The 25,395-nt window shown below is 41.6% G+C and overlaps 2 protein-coding genes across 3 annotated transcripts in view; one reads left to right on the top strand and one right to left on the bottom strand.

Moving 5' to 3' along the window:
- Positions 1 to 2,423: 2,423 nt before the first annotated feature.
- Positions 2,424 to 6,286, top strand: gadd45gip1 (GADD45G interacting protein 1). Its single transcript, XM_003216813.4, has 2 exons — positions 2,424 to 2,817; positions 5,569 to 6,286. Exons 1-2 carry the CDS (start codon positions 2,453 to 2,455, stop codon positions 5,936 to 5,938), a joined length of 735 nt encoding a protein of 244 aa, XP_003216861.1. The 5' UTR covers positions 2,424 to 2,452; the 3' UTR covers positions 5,939 to 6,286.
- Positions 6,287 to 7,640: 1,354 nt separating this feature from the next.
- Positions 7,641 to 25,395, bottom strand: part of LOC100567765 (tetratricopeptide repeat protein 39A) — a 52,071-nt gene continuing 34,316 nt past the window's right edge. Inside the window, exons 8-18 of one of the 2 annotated variants that reach the window (XM_003216812.4) lie at positions 24,634 to 24,699; positions 23,505 to 23,613; positions 21,735 to 21,802; positions 20,339 to 20,398; positions 19,060 to 19,221; positions 16,589 to 16,680; positions 16,088 to 16,208; positions 14,745 to 14,856; positions 13,903 to 14,017; positions 12,435 to 12,551; positions 7,641 to 11,203 (exon numbers count right to left, since the gene is read on the bottom strand). In XM_003216812.4, coding sequence (XP_003216860.1) covers positions 11,086 to 11,203; positions 12,435 to 12,551; positions 13,903 to 14,017; positions 14,745 to 14,856; positions 16,088 to 16,208; positions 16,589 to 16,680; positions 19,060 to 19,221; positions 20,339 to 20,398; positions 21,735 to 21,802; positions 23,505 to 23,613; positions 24,634 to 24,699 — 1,140 coding nt within the window. In that variant the 3' untranslated portion in view covers positions 7,641 to 11,085. Of the gene's footprint in view, positions 11,204 to 12,434; positions 12,552 to 13,902; positions 14,018 to 14,744; positions 14,857 to 16,087; positions 16,209 to 16,588; positions 16,681 to 19,059; positions 19,222 to 20,338; positions 20,399 to 21,734; positions 21,803 to 23,504; positions 23,614 to 24,633; positions 24,700 to 25,395 lie in introns of those variants that run through there. The other variant, XR_010003197.1, reaches the window with a different exon arrangement.

A 25,395-nucleotide genomic window follows, 5' to 3' on the forward strand; every position in this document is an offset into this window, starting at 1 on the left:
TGGCGGAGTATGATTGGCTTCCAAGTGTAGGGTCTTGGAGATTGGTCTGTAGGTGACTATAGAGACCTATTCTTGGTCCACATGTTCTTTTGCAGTGAGGACATCCGTTTCCAGATAGAAGGTGGTCCTGGCCAGGGTTGGCTTGACATGCCTTCTTCTTGACGCGTTTCTCCCTTTTGCTCTCCATTTGTGCCTCTTTGAATTCCACACTGTTGGAAACAGCTGACCTCCAGTTAGAGCGCTTGAGTGTCAGGGCTTCCCATTGTGTCTATGTCACAGTTTTTAAGGTTAGCTTTAAGCCCATCTTTAAATCTCTTTTTCTGTCCACCAACTTTCCCTTTTCCGCTCTTCAGTTGGGAGTAAAGTAACTGCTTTGGGAAACAGTGATCGGGTATTCGGACAACGTGGCCAGTCTAGCAGAGTTGATGGTGGAGGAGCATCACTTTAATGCTGGGGGTCTTTGCTTCTTCCAGCACACTGACATTTGTTCGCCTGTCGTCCCAAGAGATTTGAAGGATTTTTTGGAGGCCACGCTGATGGAATTGTTCTAGGAGTTGAGTGTGATGTCTGAGACGGTCCATGTTTTGCAGGCGCACAACAGGGTTGAGAAGACAATCGTTTTATAAACAAGCATCTTGATCTCCCTACAGATTCTCAAACACTCTCTGCCTCATTTGGAAAAATGATGCGTTCTCAGAGCTCAGACACTGACCTGAGATATAGGGCAATGTAGTTGTTGTTTATTCGTTCAGTTGCTTCCGACTCTTTGTGACCTCATGGACCAGCCCACACCAAAGCTTCCTGTCAGCAATGTAGAGGCAGCCTGTATTGTTATGTTTCTCTTAGAGACTTCATCCCACTGAACATGTCAAGTGTTTGGAAGAGTAGGTTTACCATACAGCTCCGGCACACTCCATTTTGAAATTAAATGGATGATTTTCCTGTCTCCATCACACTAGCAAACTATCTGTTTTATTCAGGAGTTCTCAACTGATTTGCCATCACATTGTAGAGAGTTTTTCCCACTCACTGTCCCTCCCCCATTGTCTTTGCAGAAGGGACATCCTGCTATAGCACATTTTGCTCTAGTTATTCAATGATTGAATATCTTGTAGTTTCCACCAATTTAACATGGTTTGTGGGCACAAAAATTAAGTTTTTAGAGCACAACAACTACTTTCAAAAGTAAGGACTACACAATTAAATAGAAAATAACGCTTGCAAACTGGGAACACATTTTCTTTATTATTACTATTATTGTTATTGTTATTCAGAGGAAGTATGGCTATCTATTGGGGCTGCTTTGATTTTGCTTTTGCTACATGGTAGAAAGAAAGGGGTTGGACTAGATGGCCCTTGGAACCAACCAAAGGAAGAGGCGGAGAGAAGGAGGCATCTGGGGGCTCTCTCTTTGCTGCCATTCTGGTGATCCTTTCCCGTATTGGAAGAAGGAAGGAAGAAGGAGAGGAGGAGGTAACATAAGACACACACAGAAGGGATGAAGGCCCCCAGAAAGTGCATGAGACAGAAAGGAGTACAACATATTGTTGATCTTCCCTCCTCCGTGAGCAAAAGGTTATGGTGGAGCATTTTCAAAAAGGGGCATTTTGGTTCTTCCCACAAATTGCGTAATTGTATCATTGTAACACTGAGAAGGACAAATATCATCTGTAATCACACTGTGTCCAATTCTGGGCACCAGAACTGAAAGGAGATGTTGACAAGCTTGAATGTGTGCAGAGGAAGGCAACTAAAAGGATCAAGGGTCTGGAGAACAAGCCCTATGAGGAGCGGCTGGGCATGTTTAGCCTGCAGAAGAGAAGGCTGAGAGGAGACATGATGAGGGTCATGTATCAATATGTGAGAAGTCATAGGGAGGGAGCTTGTTTTCTGCTGCCCTGGAGACTAGGACACAGAACAACGGCTTCAAACGACAGGAAAGGAGATTCCACCTGAACGTTAGGAAGAAGTTCCTTACTGTGAGAGCTGTTCAGCAGTGGAACTCTCTGCCCCGGAGTGTGGTGGAGGCTTTTAAGCAGAAGCTGGATGACCATCTGTCGGGGGTGCTTTGAATGCAATTTTCCTGCTTCTTTGCAGGGGGTTGGACTACATGACCCATGAGGTCTCTTATGATTCTATATATTCGAGTTCAAAGCAGATGTGGGATTTTATTCGGCTATGGGCCGCAGATGCAGCCTGTGTTGTTATGTTACTCTAGCAACGTAAAATGAAACTTTTCAAATGAAAGGCAATGCTCTGCATCTCTCTAACCTTTCTATCTCTATGGTGAAACTCCCTCACGGTCCGTGGCCAGTCCCTGGGCGATGACGTCAGGCTCCAAAATGGAGGCGGCTGTGCTAAAAGATGCGGCGAGGCAACGGCTCCAAAATGGTGGCTATAGACTCCGTCTCGGGCGGCCCCGCCCGCTGGGAGGGAGGAGCTTCGCTCCAAGATGGCGGCCGTCCTGGGCACCAGGGAGGTCTGTTCCAAGATGGCGGCGCAGGCGAGCCGGCTGGTCCTCACTGGGGGCGTCCGCTTTTACAACGCGAGGCCGCTGAGGCGGCAGCTGGGCGGTATCTACCGGCCGGACCCTGCCGACCCTCGGACGCCGGCCTGGCAGCTGACCGGCGCCTATGAGGCCAAGCTGTTCGGACGGTATGGGGCGGCCTCCGGGGTGGACCCGGCCCGGCTCTGGCCCTCGCCCGCGCAGCTGAAGGAGATGGAGGAAGACGAGAGGGTCTGGTGCCCGCCCCTGAGGGACATGCAGGAGCGCCTCGATGCCAAGGAGCGCGAGGCCAACGCCAAGGCGCGGCAGAGGTCAGTCGGCCAGTCAGAGGGCCCTCAGGAAGTGTGTCCCTTCGCCTCATTTCGTTTTGGCGCCTTTTCTCCAGAAAACCAAAAAAAGGAGACAGGGCTGTTGTGTGTTTTCCGGGCTGTATGGCTATGTTCCAGAAGTATTCTCTCCTGACGTTTCGCCCACATATATGGCAAGCATCCTCAGAGGTTGTGAGGTATATGGGAAAACTTTTGTAATGATAGCAGGTAATTGTTGTGTTTTTTTCCGGTCTGTCATATCTCACAACCTCTGAGGATGCCTGCCGTAGATGTGGGCGAAACGTCAGGAGAGAATACATGGCCATATAGCCTGGAAAACACACAACAACCCTGTGATCGCGGCCATGAAAGCCTTCGACAATACAAAAAAGGAGACACTCCTGGGGTCTTTTTATTAGGAAAGTAACCCCCGTTCGACCTTTAGTGGGTAACCGGCCGTTTTTTTAAATATAGGCTGAAAGGAAAACGCGTCAAAACCACCTCCTGCGTTTTTAAAAAAGGGACTCCCCTCGTTTCTAATTAGGCGCCTAATGCCTTCACGTGAAAATCGCCAACAAACCAATCCAAGATGGTGACCAATGAAAAGCCCTGTCCACTGAAGGCTGAGTCATTCCAGGCCCCTTCCACACCTGTATAAAAATCCACATTGATCTGGATTATATGGCAATGTGGACTGATAATATCCAGTTCAAAGCAGATATTGTGGATTATCTGCCTTATTTATTTTTCTTGTCATGCTTTATATGCTTTATATATATCCCACCCTATCTCCCCATGATGACTCAGGGCATTATAATGCAATATAATTATAATTATAGTAGTATAATTAAAACCACCAACTAGGTTTAAAACTTGTTGATGCAAAATTTAGTTTGACCAGAAGCTGGCCACTTCCAACTGCCTCTGGTGTAGCTGTAGGTGCTGCTGTAAGGAGGTCCTCAGTTGTGCATGTGGCAGGGCTCAGGCTGCATTGTAGTAAGTGGTTTGCTCTTCCCCACACACGCATGTTGTGGGTTCCACTTTGTGGTCCAATTTCTTAAGGTTGGCTCTGCATCTCGTGGTGCCAGAGTTCAGCCTGTTCAACGCCTTCCAAGTTGCCCAGTCTTCTGTGTGCCCAGGGGAGAGTCTCTCACCCGGCATCAGCCATTGATTGAGGTTCCAGGTTTTTGTCTGCCACTTTTGGACTCTTGCTTGCTGAGGTGTTCCTGAGAGCATCTCTTTGGATCTTAGGAAGCTATTTCTTGATTTAGGTTAGTGGTTCTCAGCCTGTGAGTCCCCAGATGTTTTGGCCTTCAACTACCAGAAATCTGGTAACTTCCAGAACAGCTGGTAAACTGGCTGGGGTTTCAGGGAGTTGTAGGTCAAAAACCTGGGGACCCCAGGTTGAGAAGCACTGGGTTTAGGTTGTTGGCATGCTGGCTGATATCCGAACAGAAGATGGGCCAGAGGTGCCAATGCCTTGATCCTTTGATTACAGGCTGCTACTTCCTGGTGGATATCAGGTGACCAGCTCATTGGAGATTTTTGCCTGTCCCTAAACTGGGATTCCATTGAATGGAACCTTGACAGTTAAAGTGGAACTGGTGTGAATGGGTTGGACTGAGTAAAAGCTAGTTAAAAGCAAAGTGTGTTATTATTTTACAAATCCTCTATTTTTAAATATATAAATGAAAGGTTTTAATGAGATGTTGTGTCCCCATACATTTCAGTATTACAATTTGTGTATGTGTCTGTATTCCTTAGAAGAGGTTGGTTTAACATCCGTTTTGCTAGTAAAGATGAATTCCTATGCCACAAAATGATGCATGTCTAAAAAGTGTGTCACCAACATGAAATGGCAGGAAAGCTCTGGTGTATTGCATGTATTTTAGGACTGAGTAAAGCAAGGAGGCACGCACATCTTATGATCTTATGCTATAAAGCTAATCTAACAATTGTAGATCGTGTGAACAATTAAAATTCACAAATTAGGAGTGAAACTCGAGTTTCTTGTTTATAGTGATTAACTCATATAGGATCTTTCTGTTACATATAGTCTAGGGTGGCAAAACTTTCTTCCATTGTAAGTGTAGACAACAGTACATGTACATGTACTTGTACATGATGAACAGGTAACATTCCTTCCAACTCTGAAGCTGCAGAAGTGGCAGTCATGTAGTAATCCTCACAGTATTCCCTAACCATCAGTGTTGGGAGGACACCTGGGAGGAGTTAGCCACTATGTGGCCCTTTCTCCTAAAACATTTTAGCCGTGCAGGGCCAAACTAGCAAGCCCCAGTACCCAGCTTGCCTTTACCACTAAAAACGTTGGGAGACCCCTCTTTGCTAATAATGAAGGCATTTGCCACCATCACACCAAGAGTGGGAAAGACCTTGGCAATTAGAACTTTGAGGTTTGTAAGCAAGACAAGCCAAAAATTATAAACTACGTTTTGTGGGCATATTCCATATTTTTAATTCTTTAATTTGGATATGTTGCTTCTCTTGAGGAAGTTGCCCCCACGGAGAGCTGGGATTACAGCTCTCCATGTCCTAAGCCAGCATGGCCCAGCTTGGGGATAATTAGAAGTATAGCCAACAAATCTGGATGCTTCCAAGGCAAAAAAAACAAACAATATGTGTGAATTAATAATTTCAGTTAATAAAATGTAATCTGCTAGGAAGCATCTATAGAGAATTTCCGTCTTTGAGGAATCCAGAGGTTTTTGACATTTTGTTCTTTCTCCCTTACAGAGAAGAGCTCATTGCTTCAAAAATGGCCAAGATGCCCCAGATGATAGCAGAGTGGAAGCAGCAGAAGGCTCTGAAAAAAGCGAAGGAGCTGGAAGAGAAAGAGCGACGACAGCTCCTTCTGGCTGAGGCCCGTGAGCGATTTGGCTACAACTTGGACCACCGCAGCCCCCAGTTCCAAGAGATGATGCAAGAGATGGAGAAGACTAGACGAAAGGAGCAGAAGCTGATGAAGAAGAAGCGTAGAGAAGAGACCTTGGTAAAAAAAGCAATGGAAGGAGCAGCTGTTGTCCCTGTTCTCACCAAACATGAAGAGGTTGCTACTACAGAGGTCCTGCACCACCAGGGTGCAGAGACCACAGAGTCTTCCTGAAATAAATACAGCCTCTAGGCAATGACGAGCTTAACAGTCAAACATGATTCCCAGAGGCCTGGTACATTTCTTGCAAAATATGACACTGACTTAAAGCCAGCTTCCAGAAGTTCTGCAAGGGTGGGGCCTTTTGACATAGTCAATACTCTGGATCTTTTGACTATCCAACTCTGGTAAAATAAGAGATCTGGGTTCTGACATCACCCCCACTAATGATATTGGATGTCTTTTCTGCCAGTGGATTCTGAGAAGGCTTGATGATTATTGCTGCTGCTGACTACATTTGATTGCATTGACAAGCTGGCTAATGTGTTGCATTCAGTTAAATAAACATACGTAGTATATTAACCTTGGCTTTTTGGAATTTCAAAAATAACTCCCATTAGTTAAATAATAATGTTTAAAGAATAATTTTTAAACAATCTATCAGTGGAGCCTTACGTGGTGTATTTATGAAAGTAATGTTGCTAATTCAGCATGGAAAAGTAGTTTGTGTCCCCAATGCTTGCACAAGGGGAGGCATTTTTAGAATAAGACCTTCTGCCATTGTAGCACACGGGGAGGCAAAGCTGCCTCCTGACATTCCTTCTGCAATGCTTTTTAAAGCAAACAATATAGCTTAATATTGAGCCTGGTAGCTTTACTACAAAACCTTTAAGTGGGCCAAAGTGGCAAATCTTGTTTTCCTTCACATTCTATAGTTTACTCAATCCAATTTTCATATGTACAGTTCAGGAGAGATGTATGGTACTCTGAAAGGATTCTGCTATTAGTAGTGTGCGCCTGTGCTCTGGCACATCTTGCCCTCTTTGTTGTCTGTCTTGATGCCAGCCTCTTCCACCATGTAAGCTGATAGCAAGTAGAGGAAGCTGGACGCAGTGCTGGCACATCCTGCATCATTCTACACAGCTGAGACAGCTCTTTCAGCTAGCCAAATTACCTTTAGCCAAACACGGGCGTTGGCTCTTGTTTGACACTTCCACTTCTCCAGATATATGCTTTAAAATCTTCAGCTGCTGAAATGGACAGTTTGACAGAGCTGTTGGGGAATGACGCTGTTGACCAGAAGTTTTCCCTTAAACAGCATGTTGGAAGCAAATGTTCTTCTATTTACATACATCCCAGCCTGCTACCTACAATTCTCCTATTGTACCGCTGCAGCCACAGCAAAGGCTGTGGTGTGTATGGCATCCTGCTGAAAGCAGGTGGTGTGTTGCCCTCTCCACTTCAGTCTGCGTCCTAGTTTTGTGTCCCAGAGGAGCTAGCAACCATGGAAGTGGCCTCCCTCTAGTGGCACAACTGAAAATTCACAGAGATAATTGGATTTCTGTAAAAGCAACCTTCATTTGATCCTAATGAGTATGAAAAGGTGGAAAAGGAAAATCAGATTTGAAAGGAATCAGTCCATGCTCTTGAACACAGCATTGTTTAACCTAAAAACAGCTAAGTAGATGCAAGAAAACAGCAAAGTTAAAACTCTGCTGTTCTCTACCCTATTTTTGCAATTACAGTATATGCAAGTCATACAGTGCATTTGGTTCTTTCAAATTGCAGCAATCACTCTATGGCTACATAAAAGAGGGTGAACTAACATCTCTGTTCTATCTCTTGCCAGGCGACCTGTAAAATCCAATTTTTGCAGACAGGAGAAATAAACAACTATCCCCAAATCTTCAATTTTTGTTAAATGAAACCAAAGCCCTTTCTATAAATTGTTTTTATTTTATTTTATTTTATATACATTTGTCATAATTAAAACCAGCTAGTATTGAAACAAATATCTCTTTTAAAAGCTAAAAGACAAAAATTATAGTTCAGTTCCTGAACTTTTTTAGCTAGTACCTTTTATTCGTTTTTGGTGGTAGTAGCAATAGTTTTATATTTATTTGTTTTTTCCTTTTATCTGAGATGTACTCAAGATTTAAACCTATAGCAGAGAGCAGCTGTTTGCTAAACTGGCAGGAAATGCAGTTCAGTTTGCAATATAACCCTATGCAAGAGTTTATCAACTTGCAGCAGGGGGACAGGATACCTAAAACCGTGATAGATAATAACTAGATGGTGTTATCACTTTGATTATGTGACAGCTCCTTTGTTTCACACTGCAAACAATCTGCTCAAATACACAAAATAATGATTGATCCATAGCCCAGGATCTTCTCCCACAATACATAATTATACAAATAGTAGTGGTTTACTACAATTTACATGTAGTTGTTGAAAAGTGGGACAATTTTTGCCAGGAAAGCAACACTATGAGCAGCAAAACCTTCTATTCCCCCCTCCCATTAAACATTATGCAGGTGCCCAGTTAGAAACCCTGGATTGCTCTTTCTGGAGTAGTTCAGAACTATGCTCCAGTGGGATTCTATTGTTGATTGTGTGAGTGGCTTGGAGCAGGGGAAAGAGGCACTTTCTGGGCGAAGTTCATAAAACTGTCCAAAGAGAAGGCATAGAAGTACATGCATGGGGATTAAATTAAAAGCAGTTAGGAGTTCTATACAAGGCAGGTCCTACAGAACCTATATAAGGCAGAAAACAGCTAAGGTAAGGCTGGGTCTGTCTGTATTAGCAGTCTATCCCTGTGAGGTAGAGTTGATTTTATTTATGGTAAATGGATTTGTTCTTCACATTACTGCTAACCTTCTAATACTTACAGAAATTCTCACAAGGGCGACATTGTTGCATGCTTCTCCTTGCAGTACATTTGTATTTATAACAAGTTTTACATATAGATGTAGCAGAATATAGTCTAGATATCACTACAATAAACTACATTAAGGATATTTGTGTTGTCGCAGCCAAAACAGCAAAACTAGTGTCACCTTAATGTCTAAGATTTGACATGAGCTTTCAGCCCAGTAATGACTGGATCAGTATATTGTGTGACAAATAAAACGTATGTTTGGAGGTTCTAGCAGGGGAGCGCAGCTATCGTATACCCGGGACCGAAGACTGGAGACCTCGGTACACTCCTTCTATACCTGGGACGTCGTCCTCTTCCACCGAGCGCGCAGCTTCGGGCGGGAAGCACATGGAGCGGTGAGGGAGGAAGGGGACACCCGCCTAGCCAGCCAGATCAGCCGAATCAACCCTGGTGATCAATGGGGTGACGGATGTCGCAGCCAGATCGCCCTCACATGTTTTGATATGGTCAAAACTGATTAATCAATAAAGAGTTGTTGTTAAAAAAAATAAAAATAAAACGTATGCTGCTGCAAGATTCTATATATATTAGAGTTAGCCTTGTCCTTTTCCAAATTGTGTCAGAGCTCCCTTTATTGAATTGTGTGTTCCAAATTACCATCAGTTCAAGCATGAATGATTTATCCATTTGAAATGGGCTTTTAGATGGGTCAGACTGTAGGAGATGCAAGAAATCAGAGGGACCTTCACTGGACAGACATTTGTGAATGGATTCTCATGGATTCACACACAGTAAACAATTCAAAGTACTTCAAAATCCTTTAAAAGTTGTAGTGAGAAGGCAGGTTGCACAGAGAGAAAAAGACATGTCAGCAGGCTTCAAGGTGGGCAAGTTACAATGGTCATGAGTCAAAAGCATTCAATCCTTATCGCTCAATCTTCATCCAGCTCACAAACAAAAAGGCCTACACTTTCATACTATTAGGTGAAGTGCCACTGCAATGGGAAAGTGCCAGTTGAGTGAAACATTTAACTTGCTCCCTGAAAATATTTTTGATTGGAAAGCAACAGGCTACAGCCAAGTGGAGGGGAAGAGAAAAAACAAAACAAATGAAAGCAGCAAGAAATAGCAATTGCAGAATACTTTCTTCCGTAACAAGAGACTCTGAAAGACATTTCAAACAAGGGAGAGGTAGGATCAGACTTCAAAAGAGTGCAGTGACTGAACAATGGGGGGGGGGGGGGACATGAAGCTGTCCCTTTCATGCCTTTCTGCTCTGCTACCATGCATGCTACTTTATAACATAATTTACAACCTAAGCGCTTTTAAAACTAGCAGTGCTAAAATCCCTTGGAGCCAATTCAGGCTCTCTGACATGGGTTTCAATACTTCTTTAATTAACACGCCTGAGAAAAATTCATAGCAAGTCATTGCCAAAGTATGCACAAGATTTGTAGGAGAGCTACTAACACAGGTCAAAGGTGCATACATAGTATTTGAATCCCCTAGTGAATCTGTAGAACTCACTCAAAGAGGCTGATGCAATAAACTGACTGAAAGGTACACAACTCAGGGAAGTCCACCAGTAGTTTTTGGTTGTTCTGTACACACAAGACCAAGTGCTAAGTCTTCATTAGAATGACAGAAGAAGTCAATCCATACTTACCTTCTTGTTTCTATGGCGGCCTAGCTACTATTTCAGGAAATTTCATTCTGAAAGTCTAAACTATTCATCTGTCTCTGCGTGCAATGACAATGAGTTTTCTACTATAAGAGTATGAGTCTGTAAACTTTTAAGGGCTAGTAAACAGCTTGTTTTCTCTGACACAAGAAAACACTGTCCTTTACATGGGAACTGAACTGGTGATTTTTTTTAAAAAAAGCAAGCCTCTACACTTTTCAAAAAGAGAAGGCCACAGCAGAGTAGAGTCCCCAGTACTTGAGATAAACAGAGTTTCTAGCCAAAGCTGAGAGTCATTTCCAAGTTATTGGCACTCTGAGTTCAAGACCAATGTGATGTGAAGGGTGACCTTTAGTGTGGGATTTCTTGAGTGAAGAAGCAGACAAGGAGAAAAGACAGAATAGAACGGTTAACAAATACTAAAGAGAGAACCCCAAAAAGTACATAGGGAGCATTGTATCTTCAGTCTATTTCCAACTTATCATGAGAATGGAAGAGGACTTAGCCCTCATTTGTAGGACCCTGAGAGGAGATTAATTAATAAAGACAGATAGCTCCTTTCAACTTCTTTAAATACCAAGCAATATTTCCCCAGCTGCTCCCTGGTTTTGAGAGCAGAAATCCAAATAGGCAAAAACAATCCTTTCCCGTATACCAAGTATCAAACAGCAGACCGATAACCAAGTGGCACAATAGATGACAATACACAGGTCTCCAAGTGGATCCACTCTTGGAAGGAGACAGTATCCCAAGGCCTTGTACTTTGGCAGATTGTCTCTTTGGTCCACATACTCATAAGAACCGTGTCTCTTTCATGCCCTAGGAAGGGCTGGCTCCATCTGCACCATTTTCTTCCTGGCTAGCCTTGAGCTTGGACAATACAGCATGAATCCTGAACAAGGTCCGTGACTCCATTGAATAGTTCTTGTAATGGTTCCTGTTGAGAGAAGCACTGAATAGCTATTACATTGCACACATACAAATCTCAGAACAGTATGTATTTAATTAAAAACTTCACAACTTGTATTAAAGTAACCTTGTCAGTGCTCCAAGAAAATCAGTGATGCACTTGCAGAAAATGTACAAATTGAGCAACTCTGCATGTGTTTTATTAGGCAGAATACAAGGTATTCTTTGTTTGGCTTTATAGATATGTTCAAAGTTTCGCTTGCATACATCAGATCACATACTGATGGGGCTGTATTTCTCCAAAAATAGAATACTAAGGAATCCCCATAGGTAAATCAGAATAAAAGTGTACATGATTCAAAATATTTTTACTATATGTACACTTCTAGTCCCCCTGGCTATTAAGCAATGCTGGCAAGGTTACTGTTTTCAAAAATGGAACTTTTTTGCCTTTCTTGGCGACTTCATAGACTCTGCCAGCCCTCAATCATCTCTCTGTTGCTTATCCATCGCTTTCTGATGTCGTATTACATAGGGCAAAAATCAAATTCCTATTTTAAGAAAAAAAATTCAAATATTCAATTCTAACTTCATGGAAACACATGAAGGGGAAACATGTCCTCTTGAAGATGCCCTTATAGTCCTATTTTTTTCCCTAATTCTTAGAGCTGCTGTCCAAAAAAAGTAAATTTTCAAGGTCTACAAAATAAACAATACTGGATCATATGGGGCCATTTGTCTAAGGCAGCCTCAAACCTATTTGTTCCTGCTTGCTGGATCAAGTAAATGATGACTGCCTGTTCTTCAAACAGACAAACTTCATATCTATCCTCTATTAAGTTGACAGATCTTTATTCTTACAGGTTGAGTATCTTTTATCTGGAATTCCATAATACCCAAATATCTAAAATTGTGCACATGGGTGGCTGAGATAGTGGCACTTTTGCTTTCTGATGGTTCAATGTACACTGGCTTTATTTAATGCGCAAATTATTGTGAATATTGTATAAAATTATTATCAGGCTAAGTGCATAAATGAATTTTGTATTTAGACTTGGGTCCATCTCCAAGATATCCCATTATGGATACATATGCAAATATCGGTATTCCAAAATCTGGGGGGAAAATGAACACCAAACACTTCTGGTCTCAAGCATTTCAGATAAGGAATACTCAACATGTACACTCCTGGGTTGCAACAGCTTCTGCATAAGTTGCCCTGCTTTCACAGCATCATGGAATCGGGATTGTTCACTTACTTTGCCCTACGGAGCAGCTGCACCGCTTCCTCATTCCGGCCTTGGGCCACACACAACAAGCTCAATTCCAAAAGTGCATTGGGCACCAAATAGTGATCATACCGGATCCGTTTCTCACTGTGGGCAGACAATGAGGCATAAAGACAAAGGAAGCCTGCTTTTTTGGTTCAAGACCTACTGGCCTTCACATTAGAAATATAGTTAAAATAAGACTTGTAGCAGAGACTAAGGGGAGAAAATGATGAGGTGGAATACATATAGGAATCATATTTGGATTGCAAGAAGAAGAACATAAATTAATAGCCAAGTACATGAAGAATTTTATAAAGCAGCGATGTCCATCAAGTGCTGAATATGAGGGAGTAACTGTTTTCTCCATAAAGCAAAATAGTCCTGGCTTTAATAATATGGGATTTAATATGGATTGCCAGAATTAAAAATCTGGGAAGGGTTCTTGCACCTTTTATGATTTCACAGAAATGGAAATTTCATTAGGTATAGATTACACAGCCCAGCAAAAAAAATCTTGGTGTCTTGGTTTTAAATGCCATGTTACAATAAACTTGTTCACATTTAAGGTGCCAAAGAGCTCTTGGTTGGTTTTGTTGCTTCAGAAGGACATGCGTTTAATGTCTACTCATTCTCTGCTTTCAAATAATGCTGCTATGGTGCATCCATTGGAAATTTCATTAAGTGATCTCTATAGTTTGAGAAATTTCAGCAGACTTTCCTCACTGGTTCATAAACATTTTGCAGCAATCATCAAAATCATTTTAAGGCCTGATCTTGGAGTTATTAGGCGCGCTGATTCAGAAAATTGGATTAGATCAGTGGTTCTCAACCTGTGGGTCCCCAGGTGTTTTGGCCTACAACTCTCAGAAATCCCAGCCAGTTTAACAGCTGTTAGGATTTCTGCGAGTTGAAGATCAAAACATCAGGGAACCCACAGATTAAGAACCACTGCATTAGATAGACCACACCAGCTCTAGTTTCTTAGGTATGGTTATCATAATTTTCTATGGGTGAGCAACTAATAGATGGCCTATGTTCTGTTTCTAAAAAAAACTAGAGCTGAAAGGGGAAAATTGGTGCCATTTCTGGAATCAGCAGGTGAAATATACCCAGAACCACAGCTAACATGTGAGGCATCAAAATGTGTGTTGGCCAGTGTTATTACTCAATTGCTTGACAAGCAAAACTTGCTGAAATGTCCTCTTCTACACAATTATTCACGCTACAGTCATCTCAGTTTTCCGTAGATTTAATCCCTTTATGAACTTTTCAGAAGGAAGAAACCAATATATATGGAAACAACTAATTGTTATGGTGCTTTCTCTCTCTTTTTCAACATGATCTCTGGATCTTTGTCACTTCTACATTTTCAGTGGGAAAACATTACAGAAAATTTCATTACACCACATCTTTCTCCCCAACCCCATTATCTCCTTCCCAAGAAAGAATAGCTCACCTGCCATGGACAGCACTGAAGCAGGCCTCGGCCTCAGCTGAATTGTGCAAATGCTTGAGCACCAGGCCTTTGAGGAGGAGCACCAGACACTGGTCATCTACCTGGTACTCACTGGCTGAGAGTATTGTGGGAGTGGGAAAGGGGAGGAAAAGAGCACAAGGGAGAGGTGAACCAAATGAAGCAGATATTGCTTTATTCCATTGCCACTTACAGTATGGTCCATATTACTGATATAGTAATTGCTGTCTTGCTATAAACCTGCATTAAAAAACCCAGTGTTTTTCAACTCTCATTCCCCTGACCACTGGGATGATGAGAGTAGGAGTCCAATAACTCTCATTATTTCTGTTTCAATGTTGCAGATAAAAGGTGAAGCAAGGGTGTTCTTCTCCATATGAACTTCCTACCCAATCACAACAGGTGATTGTGAGGCAGAACCTGTAGAACTTATCCAAATATTATATCCAGGTGAAGGAATCTGAGCTATAACGCTGTTGTAATATGAAAATTTTTTAACCTCAGTATAATAGTGTGTGGTGTTCATTTATGAAAATGGGTTTTTAGATCTTATGGATACTGAGACATCCCTCTTAAACTATGACTGCTGTCTCTGCCAGGAACTTGAAAATTTAGAGGGCTCTGGCGATGAAAAATATTTCCAAGACTTTTATCGGTAGCTTTGGCCTTCACCGCTCATCAGCTCCTCTGAATAGATAGCAGAACATGTCACTTGTGGGAGGGAGAAGAAGGACATAGCAAAATGTTGTACTGGAGATTCATTTAGTCTATACATGTTTCCCCTCCCCTCCTCCTTTGTAATGACTATGTAACCAGCCTGTTACCTGGTGCCTCTTGTAGCCGCTTCTCAGCCTGTGTCAAGGTTTCCAGAGTCCCTTCTAGCAGTTCCTTCCGCTTGCCCAGGACTGTGAATCCATTCCACATATACATCATCTCCTGAGGAGGAGGAAACAAAGAAAGGGAATCATATCGATGACAATAATTGGGGAAGAGAAATTGCTGCTATACATCAAGGAACAAATCCTTGACTCTCAAAGGCTGAACTATGTTGATGCTTTTCCTCATTTCTGCAATATGCATATAGTCACAAAATGTGTAAGCTGCCCATTTGAAAAAAAAGGCAACTGTGCAATCTAAACTGAGTCCAATTTCCAGTTTTGCAACCAGCTGGATGCTACTCTTTGTCCCCTCAAAAAGGGATGACATAACCTCCAAATGTTCTGATTTGGTAAGAAGTGTTTCAATTAATACTCTCATTCCACTTTTTCAACTGCTTTTAAAATTGATCCAGTTTCCTTTTCATTGTCTCACCTTTCTCCTCAACTAACGTTAAGTGGTACAAACAGATTTTAAAAGAGCAGAAGTAGATTGTATTCAATTAACTCAGGGGGAGAGGGAATAAGAGGAGGGGCAGAATCTTGCCCTTCTCTATAGGCTCAGGCAATAGCAATCTGTGGCAGCTCCTAGCTTGTACGTTCTTCCTCATGTCATCTTGACCATGGAGAGTAACTATTTTATATTTCTTTTCTGTTGCTCCCTCTAATATCTATCCTCCAGAATACCCCACTTCCTTATGACCCTGTTTCGCTGTGGTTTTTATTTTTATGTCTCTCTCACCCCGAGTTTTAACTTAATGTTCATGTGGTCTGCCCTTGTTTTTCATTGTTTCCTTGTTTTATTTTGTAATGGATATTATTATTTATTGTATTGCTTATTGTGTTGTGATGTGTTGTTCTTTTATATGCTGTTTATATTGTATTGTTTTGGGCTTGGCCCCATGTAAGCCGCCCCGAGTCCCCGTTGGGGAGATGGTGGTGGGGTATAAATAAGGTATTATTATTATTATTATTATTATTATTATTATTATTATTATTATTATCATTATTATTGACCACATGCTGGTGATAGAAACTGATTTTTTCCTAATGTGATGAGGTCCTAAGATTCATTCATTCACTTATATGGCATGAAAATGAATAGTAATAAACATTATATCCTGCCCTCCCCTTTCCAATGGGACTCAGGGCGACTAGAATAGACACAAATGGTAGTGAATGCAACTGACTAAATGTCATTCAGACATGAGAGGTTCTTGCTTAAAACCAGCAAACCTCTTCCACAGAGACTGCCTATGGGCCAGAATTGCATCCCTGTTTCCCATCCTTACCAAGGCAGGCACAGGCAAGGGAACATACTCGCTGGTTTTGTAGCGTCTTGCTTTGCGGATGGCAAATTTCTCAGTGGGTGGAGACTTTCCTGCAATCTTCTGCTTGAAGGAAGAAACTTGCCTGCAAAGTAAAGACGGGTGGAGAACTTCACTTTAACATATACACAGGCCTCTTGGAAGCTAATGAGACTTAGTGTCCCAGAAAAACTTAATACAGTTTATTTGGACTCCGCAAGGCTCATCTAAAGAATCTAAATAGGGTCAGCACCATCATTCAAATTGCAATTACAACCATTATTCACACTTCAGTCTTCCAGTAACACATGTCTGGAGCATAGCAAACCTTTTGGCAGAACATTTGAAAAACTGGGCATTCCTGGTTTAAGAGTGCTCCAGTGTCCATAAATCTGGAACAAAGTAGCCTCACCTTGCTCTTCCTCTCTAGGATAAGCCTTTCATTTACGCTGTTCCCAAAAATTCACAAGTACATATATCTGTTACCTAAAAAGCTCGACTTCGTCCTCCCCAAAAGGTCGAGGTTCTTCTGGAGGCAGCATGCTAAGGAAGGCCGCTTTCATGTACACATACATTGCCTGTGGGAGGAAACAAGTACCTGAACTTAAGATTGTAATTTTGAAAAAGTAACACATAACTCCTTCCAATAGTTTGCTATTGTTACTTATTACTAATATGGTGGCATCTTGCCAACATGCTGACTTTTAGAAATGTTCTCAGCATAATTAAAATTATATTCCGCCCTTCTCACCCCGAAGGGGACTCAGGGAGGATTACAATGAACACATATATGGCAAACATTCAATGCCAACAGACAAACAACATATAAAGACAGACACAGAGGCATTTAACATTTTTTTTCCAGCTTCACGATTCCGGCCACAGGGGGAGCTGTTGCTTCACTGTCCACTAGTGGCTGTACTTCCTCATTCCTTTCCTCTTGTTTTGCTGGCAGTTTTATGATGTTGTAAATTAGTTAAATTAGCCTCCCGCATAAAGCGTACCTAAATTTCGCTAATTGACAGATACAACTGTCTTTCGGGGCTGCATAGGTCAACAGCAAGCCGGGCTATTTAATGGTCGGGAGCTTAACCCGACCCGGGCTTCAAACTCATGACCTCTCGGTCAGTAGTGATTTATTGCAGCTGGTTACTAGCCAGCTGCACCACAGCCCGGCCCATACACACACACACACACACACACACATACATATATACACATGCAGTTATGTATGTGTGTTTATATTATATATGTCTATATTTATATGGATATTTAGGGTCCCAAATCAGCCAGAAATCTCTCTGCTACCAACATTTTGAGTGAAAAGTGCAAATATTACCTTTATGCATTGAAATAGGATAATGATATTCCCTGATATTGGTGTATACCTTTTTTAAAAGCTGTTATTGCTTTGAAATTACCCCCAAAGCAACATGTTAACAATGTAACCTGTAATGGTTTAATAGCATGCTCTGACAAGTTCATTTAAATGAGAAAAAGTCCAATGGGAGACAAAAGAAGTACAGTTAGAGCTGGTTTATTTGGTACCTTTAGCAGCTTAGCAACTTCAGCAACTGAAACTTTGCTGTGGCTGTGGCGAGATAGGAGAGCATGAAAAGGGAAGGCCAAGGCATAAGCCCTAGTATGGAGTATTCACAAACTGTGTGTTCAGTGAGACTCAACAATATGCGAGATGAGGGTGGGAATGACTTGTATCAAGTGAAAAGGGGCGAGATCAAAAATGCTTAGCGGCTACTTTAATTGTATTAGTAGGATCTGGATGCAGAGACTCTCTACAGGCATACAGTAGAAATATGAGAAATCTCTGCAGTCATACAGGTACAGTGTTCCCTCACTACTTTGTGGTTTGCTTTTTGCGTCCTCGCTGTTTCGTGGTTTTTTAATAAACACGAAAATAATAGTATAAATCATAAAATAATATTATAAATCCCTCTTTCTACTTCCTTCCTAAAGAGAAGTCGAAGGAAGGAAAAGCCAAAGGGAGAGAAAAGGAGGCTGAAGCAGCTTTGTTTTTGCCTCACAAGGCATGTGCACGCTTGAGAGGTGAAGAGGGGACTTGCCAGTGAGATTTTAAACAACACAAATACTTTGTGGATTTTCACTTTTTGTGGGTGGTCCTGGAATGTAACTCCCACGAGAAGTGAGGGAATACTGTACTATCCTCTAAAGTAATAACAGGGATTTATGAAGTTAGATATGGTCCCAAAAAACAGTGTTGGCTTATGGAGACTGAAACCGAATGGTAACTGGATTTTTCAGCTTCATTTGAATGTCCACTAAATAGCAGCACTAGCATGTCTGCACAGGTAATGCAGTAAGTCATGTGTGCTGACAACCATTTTAGTAAAGTGAAAGGAATCAACCTGGGATCCCCAGATGTTTTTGGCCTACAACTCCCAGAAATCCCAGCCAGTTTACCAGATGATGGGATTTCTGGGAGTTGAAGGCCAAAAATATCTGGGGACCCCAGGTTGAGAACCACTGTTGCAAAGAATGCTACCATACAGCCCTGGACAATGGCATAGGCACGCATGCAAAATATCTTTGAGATAAATACCCATAAGTAATACTTGGCATCAGTGATGCATTTCCTGTCTCTCTGAAATGCCAAGTCTTGAAGCTAGCAGAAATTCCAATGCTCTGGCTGCACAGTTATCTAGAATTCTTTGCGTGAAAAGTTGAACAATCTCAAACTGAAGTTGGGGAAAGTTACCTTTGGGGATTAATATTCCAAGAATCCCTTTACATGTCATGACCATCATAATGTATAAACTGGCCTAGGTCCTCTTTTGGTTCTTTTTTAACAGAGAAATACCTTCATATTCTAGGATAGAGTCTGGTTTAAAGAGAACCTTGCTATTCATGTTTTAATGCATTCAGAACACCTGCCTCCTCAGACCTGTTGTCCATTGACCTGTTGTGAATATGTTCCCCACCTTGGACCAGCGGTTCTCCTTGCTCAGCAGATCTGCATAGAAGTAGGCCATCTTCCACATCCCTTTGTATGCAAAGCACCACATCAGCTCCCAGTAGCACATGTGGTGAAACTGCTTCCAGGCCTGCTGGACTGAGCAGCCTTCCTCAAACTTCTTAATGGCCTGGGTAGAGATGGAGAGGTCAATAGGGCTGGTGAAAGGCTGAAGCAGCATGAGGTAGGGACTAGCTTCTGGAAGCAAGATTGTTATGGAAGCAGAAAGTGGGATACACAGAGAATCTAGGTTCCTGAAAATTGTGCTGCTCTTCCCCCACTCTCTTTTCAAGAATAGTTATTGCTAAAAATGTTTGTGAACCAGTGAGGAACAGCTGCTGAAATCTCTCAAGCTATAGAGATCACTTAATCAGATTCCCAATAATTGCTGATGCACTGTGGCAGCATTATTTGAATGCAGAGAATGAGTAGACAAGAGCCCTGCAGCCCCTTAAATGTGAACAAGTTTATTATAGCATGACATTTCATGAAAAAGAGCCATTTAATCAGAAGAATAAAGCAAGTATATACTGGAAGGTAATGACAATTACATTAACATTTGCCATGAAATGCATACTTTCCATCAAAATGCAACCAATGAAGAGATTCTTTGAGAAGATCATTCAAAGTTTTGAAGATCACATTATGCCTTGGTGTTTTGTTTTTTTTTAAACTTTGGGATGGCATAACTATCTCCTTCTCCAATGAATCTCACTAAGGGGTGGATAAGATGGAGACAATTGAGTTCTAGGAAAAAAGTAGTGATCAGGGAGGATATGGATCCAGCTTTCTCCTGAAATATGTTTTGGGATATATTTCCCATCACACATGATCCACACAACCAAGGCCATGCTAGTTGTGAATGAGGTAAGCTGTAATCCAAAATACATCCGGATAATGCAGAATTGTAGAAAATGTAGATATTGCGAGCTCTTGGTAGGCATGTTTTGCTTGTTTTTAGGCATCTCTCCACAGCATATATAAAATTAAACAGCTGGTTTCTCAGTGTGTAAGCACAACGTTCCAGATAGGAGAAGAAAACTACCTGCTCTTGATATACTGTAACCTATGCAATACTTAAGAAAAGACAAAATGCTCCAGGTGCATGCCTCAAGCCAAGTAAACAGAACAGAAAACATAAATCATTAAGTGACAAGAGCTTATGTTCATAAGCAGCCTCGAGGGTGTGGGAAAGTATATTCACTCCCAAGGTTCTCTCCCTCTGCTGCTTAGAGAAAGACTCTCACCTCACTGATGTTTCCTTTGATCTCCTCTATCCTCCCAGCAAAGAACAAGAAAATTGCACTCTATAAAATGGAAACAGAAGATATCTAGCTCAAAATGTTGTTCTCAATAGATTTCAAATTGTGCTTTTTTAACATACTTTTTCACTCATTTGTATGATTTTCTGAATATCTGGTCAAAACTGGCCTTGATTCTGTTATTGTTTATTCATTCTACTAGCACTGTCTAGAACCACACAAGGCAAGTGCAACAGCAACAGATATCATATAAACACACAGTAAGCATGTACCTAAAGCACCTCTCAGCCTGGAGGAGCATCTGTGAGGTTTTCAAAAATAGTTGTGGGGACCTGGCTTTGGATTCCTAAGGACTCACTAGACTAGGAGTAGAACTTTTATTGGTTCATATTTCAGGACAAATATAGAAATCCAATACTCCCCAAACTGATATGGATCAGCCATCTTTATTTATATTTTTTCAGAAGTTTCCAATGTTATTATCACAGAGAGTGCAGTGTTAGCTAAAATGCACCAGAAAATTAGGAAACTTTAAAAAAGAGTTCTTAAATTGGAACTGAATGAACTGAAGATGAGAAAAAATCAGGACCAACTTTGACAGATCCATCTATCCATAACAAGGACTCTACAAAGGGATGAGGAAATCTGGTTGTTTTTTCAACAGCTTGCCCGATACCTAATTCCATGCTTTAGAAATATTCTAAAAAAACAGTGAGAGATTATCTAATTCTAAGAAAACCAGTGCTCTGAGCCCCCTTGGGGTAAGAAGGTGGTCTATGAATAAAGTTGTTGTTGTTGTTGTTGTTGTTGTTAGGCATACCAAATCTGCATCATGCAATTACAGGTGAAGCAGAAAAGCTGGACACTAGAACTTCTTCTAAGCCTCCTACCGAGAGAAGAAATTCCCAACAAATCCTCTCTCTCAATGAATTATATAGGTCTCGGTTTGTGGTAGAGTCTTGAAGTGAAAAACTGTCTACTCCATACCATAGGTAGCCACATTTGAATGCTCATGTGGGAAAAACTCCTCTTAAGAACAAAACCAACACATCAAGAAGAAAGGTTCTTTCTATTCTTCTCTACTCTTACTGGTGTGCTAGATATCTGCTTACAAAAGGGAAAATTTTGAAAAATGTGATCATCCCTCCTGACGTTCAAAATCCATTTTGGCACTTTGTTCTAATAAGTATGCAAACAAAAAAAGAGTGCATGCACATACATATGGGCACACACCTTCTGAAGCCTCTGTATATTCCAAACCTCTAAGCAGAATAGGAACATTTTAATTGTTCCTTCTTGACATCATGAGGCAGGCAGTCCTATCCGTAATGAACACATGGAGAATAAAAAGAGGCAAATGCATTTTCCCCAGCAATTTTACCTGAGGGTAACGGGAGAGGTATGGATTCAGCAGGGCTTCAGCCTCTGAAAAATCATCTTCACCAATACCTGGGGGGGGGGGGACATAGAAACCCGGGGGGGGGGGGAGGTTAATGTGCTTCCCAAAAGGCTATATTTTTCCCTAAGCAAAAGACGATTGCAATCATTGGCTGAATTGAAAGGTTTTTCCCTCCCCACTGCTTGCAGTCTCATCATTCTTCATCACTATCTGTGCCACTTCTGTTGGTTACAACTTAGAAACAGCTGGACAGCTACACAATTCCCAGCATTATCCTTGAGACAACAGGGTGGCATCATTTGGATAACTCACATCTTTGTGTTCAGCCCTGAAAATATTGCCTTCCTCATTCATCTGAACTGTCAATGACCACTCAAATTAATCAACTCAGGTTAGGACACAGACTGATACCCAACAATCTGTTGCCTCCATGCTGTGGAGAAATCTTTTGGATTTTCATTGATTATCATTTACATAGTACAGTTCAAGCACCTCCTCTTTATGGGTGCCATTAAGGATGACTGAAATGACATGTATGAAAACACAATCCAATAATCCTTAAAGCCATATATTGAGGAGACCCCAAAAGTCATTCAATATAACCCTCTGCCATGCAGGAAAAGCACAATCAAAGCAGATTAGCAGATAGCTAACAGATAGCCACCCAGCCTTAAAAACCTTTAGAAAAGGAGACTCCATCATACTCTGAAGCAGCTTACTTCATTGTCAAACAGTTTTTTTTACCATCAGGAAGTTCTTCCTAATGTTTAGGTGCAATTCCCCCCCCCCCCCCCCCGGAAATTGGAATCATTTGCACCGTGCCCTAATCCACAGAGCAGCAGAAAACAAGCCTGCCCCTTCTTCAATGTGACATCCTTTCAAATATTTAAATATGGCTACCATGTTCCATTCTTAGTGCCCAGAACTGGATACAGTATTCTGGGTGAGGTCTGACCAAAGCAGAAAAGAGTGGGACTATGACTTCCCTTGATCTAGACTCCTATTGATGTAGCCTAGAATCACTTTGGCTTTTTAAACTGCTGAATCACACCATGTTCATCTTGTGGTCTACTCATTTAAAAAGAGGATCATGAAACTGAATTAACTGAAAATGAGAAAAATTCAGGATCAACTCTGACAGATCCATCTATCCATAACAAGAACTCTACATTTTATTTATTTGCCAAAGATTTCTCCCTGCTGAAATTTATTTTGTTCATTGGGCTCAGCTCTTTAATCTGTTAAGATTATTTTGGATTCTAATTCTCTCCTCTGGTGCTTTAACTCCCCCTCCCAATTTTATAGACTGTTCAGACTATTTGTATACTAGAAAGAAGGAATGCTTGCTTTTTAGCTGAAGGACAGCACACTGATTTGATTCTATAGAGAAACTGGCACCTTTATAACTTCTCAATTTGCACTGATTTGCTACATCCCTCATTTTGTTTTTCCCACATGCAACCACAAGTATAAGGATTAGAATTTTGGACTCTAATTCTCTCCCCTTTCCCCTCCCAAGCCTCTGCTGCAATTCTCTAAATACTTCCTCCTCATTCCCCTAGACTCCCATACTTAGAATTAGTTGTACAGATGCAAATTAAGTGGGATGAAAATGTTGTGGATGATGATGCCATGTGATCCCCTTGTGGAGAAACATTGATCCTATTCATGCTAGAAGAAAGAACTCAGCTACAGGAAAGGAGCTCAGATCTTCCATCTGCAATGTTACTGAGTGCACTATCGTGCTTTTACCTAAGATGAAGGTAAGGAAGGTATAGTAACAGAGAAGCAGCATTGTGCAAAGCAATGCCCTCATGTTGCATGTGGTGGCCCCCTGGTGCAGCTGTCGCAGGCCATATTCCTAGTAGGGAAGGAAAAAATAAATTAAAAGTATCCAGAGAAGCTGGGAAGGAGGGAGCAAGGGAAATAACATTTATTTGCCAGTATGATCTGCATAGAGAAGGAAATAATTGTCTGGAATTTATATATTTAATGGCTGGGTCAACACAAGTACAAACTGGTATCCCCTTCATCTGTATTCCGTTTACAGAAGTTGACTCTTTGAGGGGAGCTGATTCCCTTTGAGATAGCCAAGACATCATTTTTTTTTTTGTTTACTTATTTGGACCTCTACAACAATGCCTCCCAGGGCAAACATGCAGAAGACTATTTTAGATCTAGCAGGTAACAATTCCATAAGCAGAGACCACAATCGATTAGGTAACTATTCTGGACTGACAGCATTGCTTCTACAGACATATCAAGACATTTTGCCACCTCAAAATATCTTGAAACGATATGGCATGAACCTAAGGGTGCCCCCCACCCCATAAAAATCTTCTATGTGGAATCAGAGATTAATCACTAAGGTGTATTTGTGTTTCATTAAGGCTTCTAAAATTACTGGAACTGCACAGGTCACACTGGACCTACCTATCTGTAGGTTTCTTTTGGTTCTAATCTGGGAAGGCAGACACTTGCCCTGAGCCCAAGGAGAAATTCTATGAATCTTATATGCATTAAAATAATTTAAAATATAGTATATGTATTAAAATTACTGACTCCACAATATCCCCAGCTTAGGTAGCCAGGCTGAGAAAGATGTTTTTCCATCTCAGGTTTTGGACCAATGTCATACGTAAGCATGGACCAATGGTGGTTCTCAAACTGTGGGTCCCCATATATTTTGACCTTCAACTCCCAGAAATCCTAACAGCTAGTAAACTGGGTGGGATTTCTGGGACTTGTAGGCCAAAACATCTGGAGACTCACAGGTTGAGAACCACTGCTATAAAAGATAAATATAGGCTATCATACCATATCCTGAGGCCACAAAGCACACATACACACACACACACACACACACACAACTTGTACATACCTTGTCTCCTGAAAACCCAGCAAACTCCAAGAGTTTCAGGATCCGGGGTGGAAAAAGGGAAAGAGTCTGTGGAAGAAAGACATGAACACAAAAAACAATAAAGATGCTATTGTCGAAGGCTTTCATGGCCGGAATCACAGGGTTGTTGTGTGTTTTCCAGGCTGTATGGCCATGTTCTAGAAGTATTCTCTACTGACGTTTCGCCCACATCTATGGCAGGCATCCTCAGAGGTTGTGAGGCACCTCACAATCTCTGAGGATGCCTGCCGTAGATGTGGGCGAAACGTCAGGAGAGAATACTTCTGGAACATGGCCATACAACCTGGAAAACACACAACAACCCAATCAAGCTTTTGAGTACAGTTTATTTATTTATTTATTTATTTACAGTATTTATATTTTGCCCTTCTCACCCCAAAGGGGACTCAGGGCGGATCACATTACACATATAAGGCAAACATTCAATGCCTTAACATAGAACAAAGACAAGACAAACACGGGGCTCCGAGCTGGCCTCGAACTCATGACCTCCTGGTCAGAGTGATTCATTGCAGCTGGCTGCAGCTGGTTGATCAACAGCCTGCACCACAGCCTGGCTTGGACCTGACATGTCCAGTTGATCTGAGTCAGCTGTCTTTATCCTACCCTTTTCTGCCTAAAAAAAATTAAAGGCATAGATTGAAACCCATAGCTCTAAAGGCAGCATCATCATGACATTACAGGCAGTCCTCAAGCTACAAACAAAATAGGTTATTTCGGTTT

The sequence above is a fragment of the Anolis carolinensis genome, chromosome 2 (genome assembly GCF_035594765.1).
Source record: "Anolis carolinensis isolate JA03-04 chromosome 2, rAnoCar3.1.pri, whole genome shotgun sequence".
Classification (NCBI taxonomy): Eukaryota; Metazoa; Chordata; class Lepidosauria; order Squamata; family Dactyloidae; genus Anolis; species Anolis carolinensis.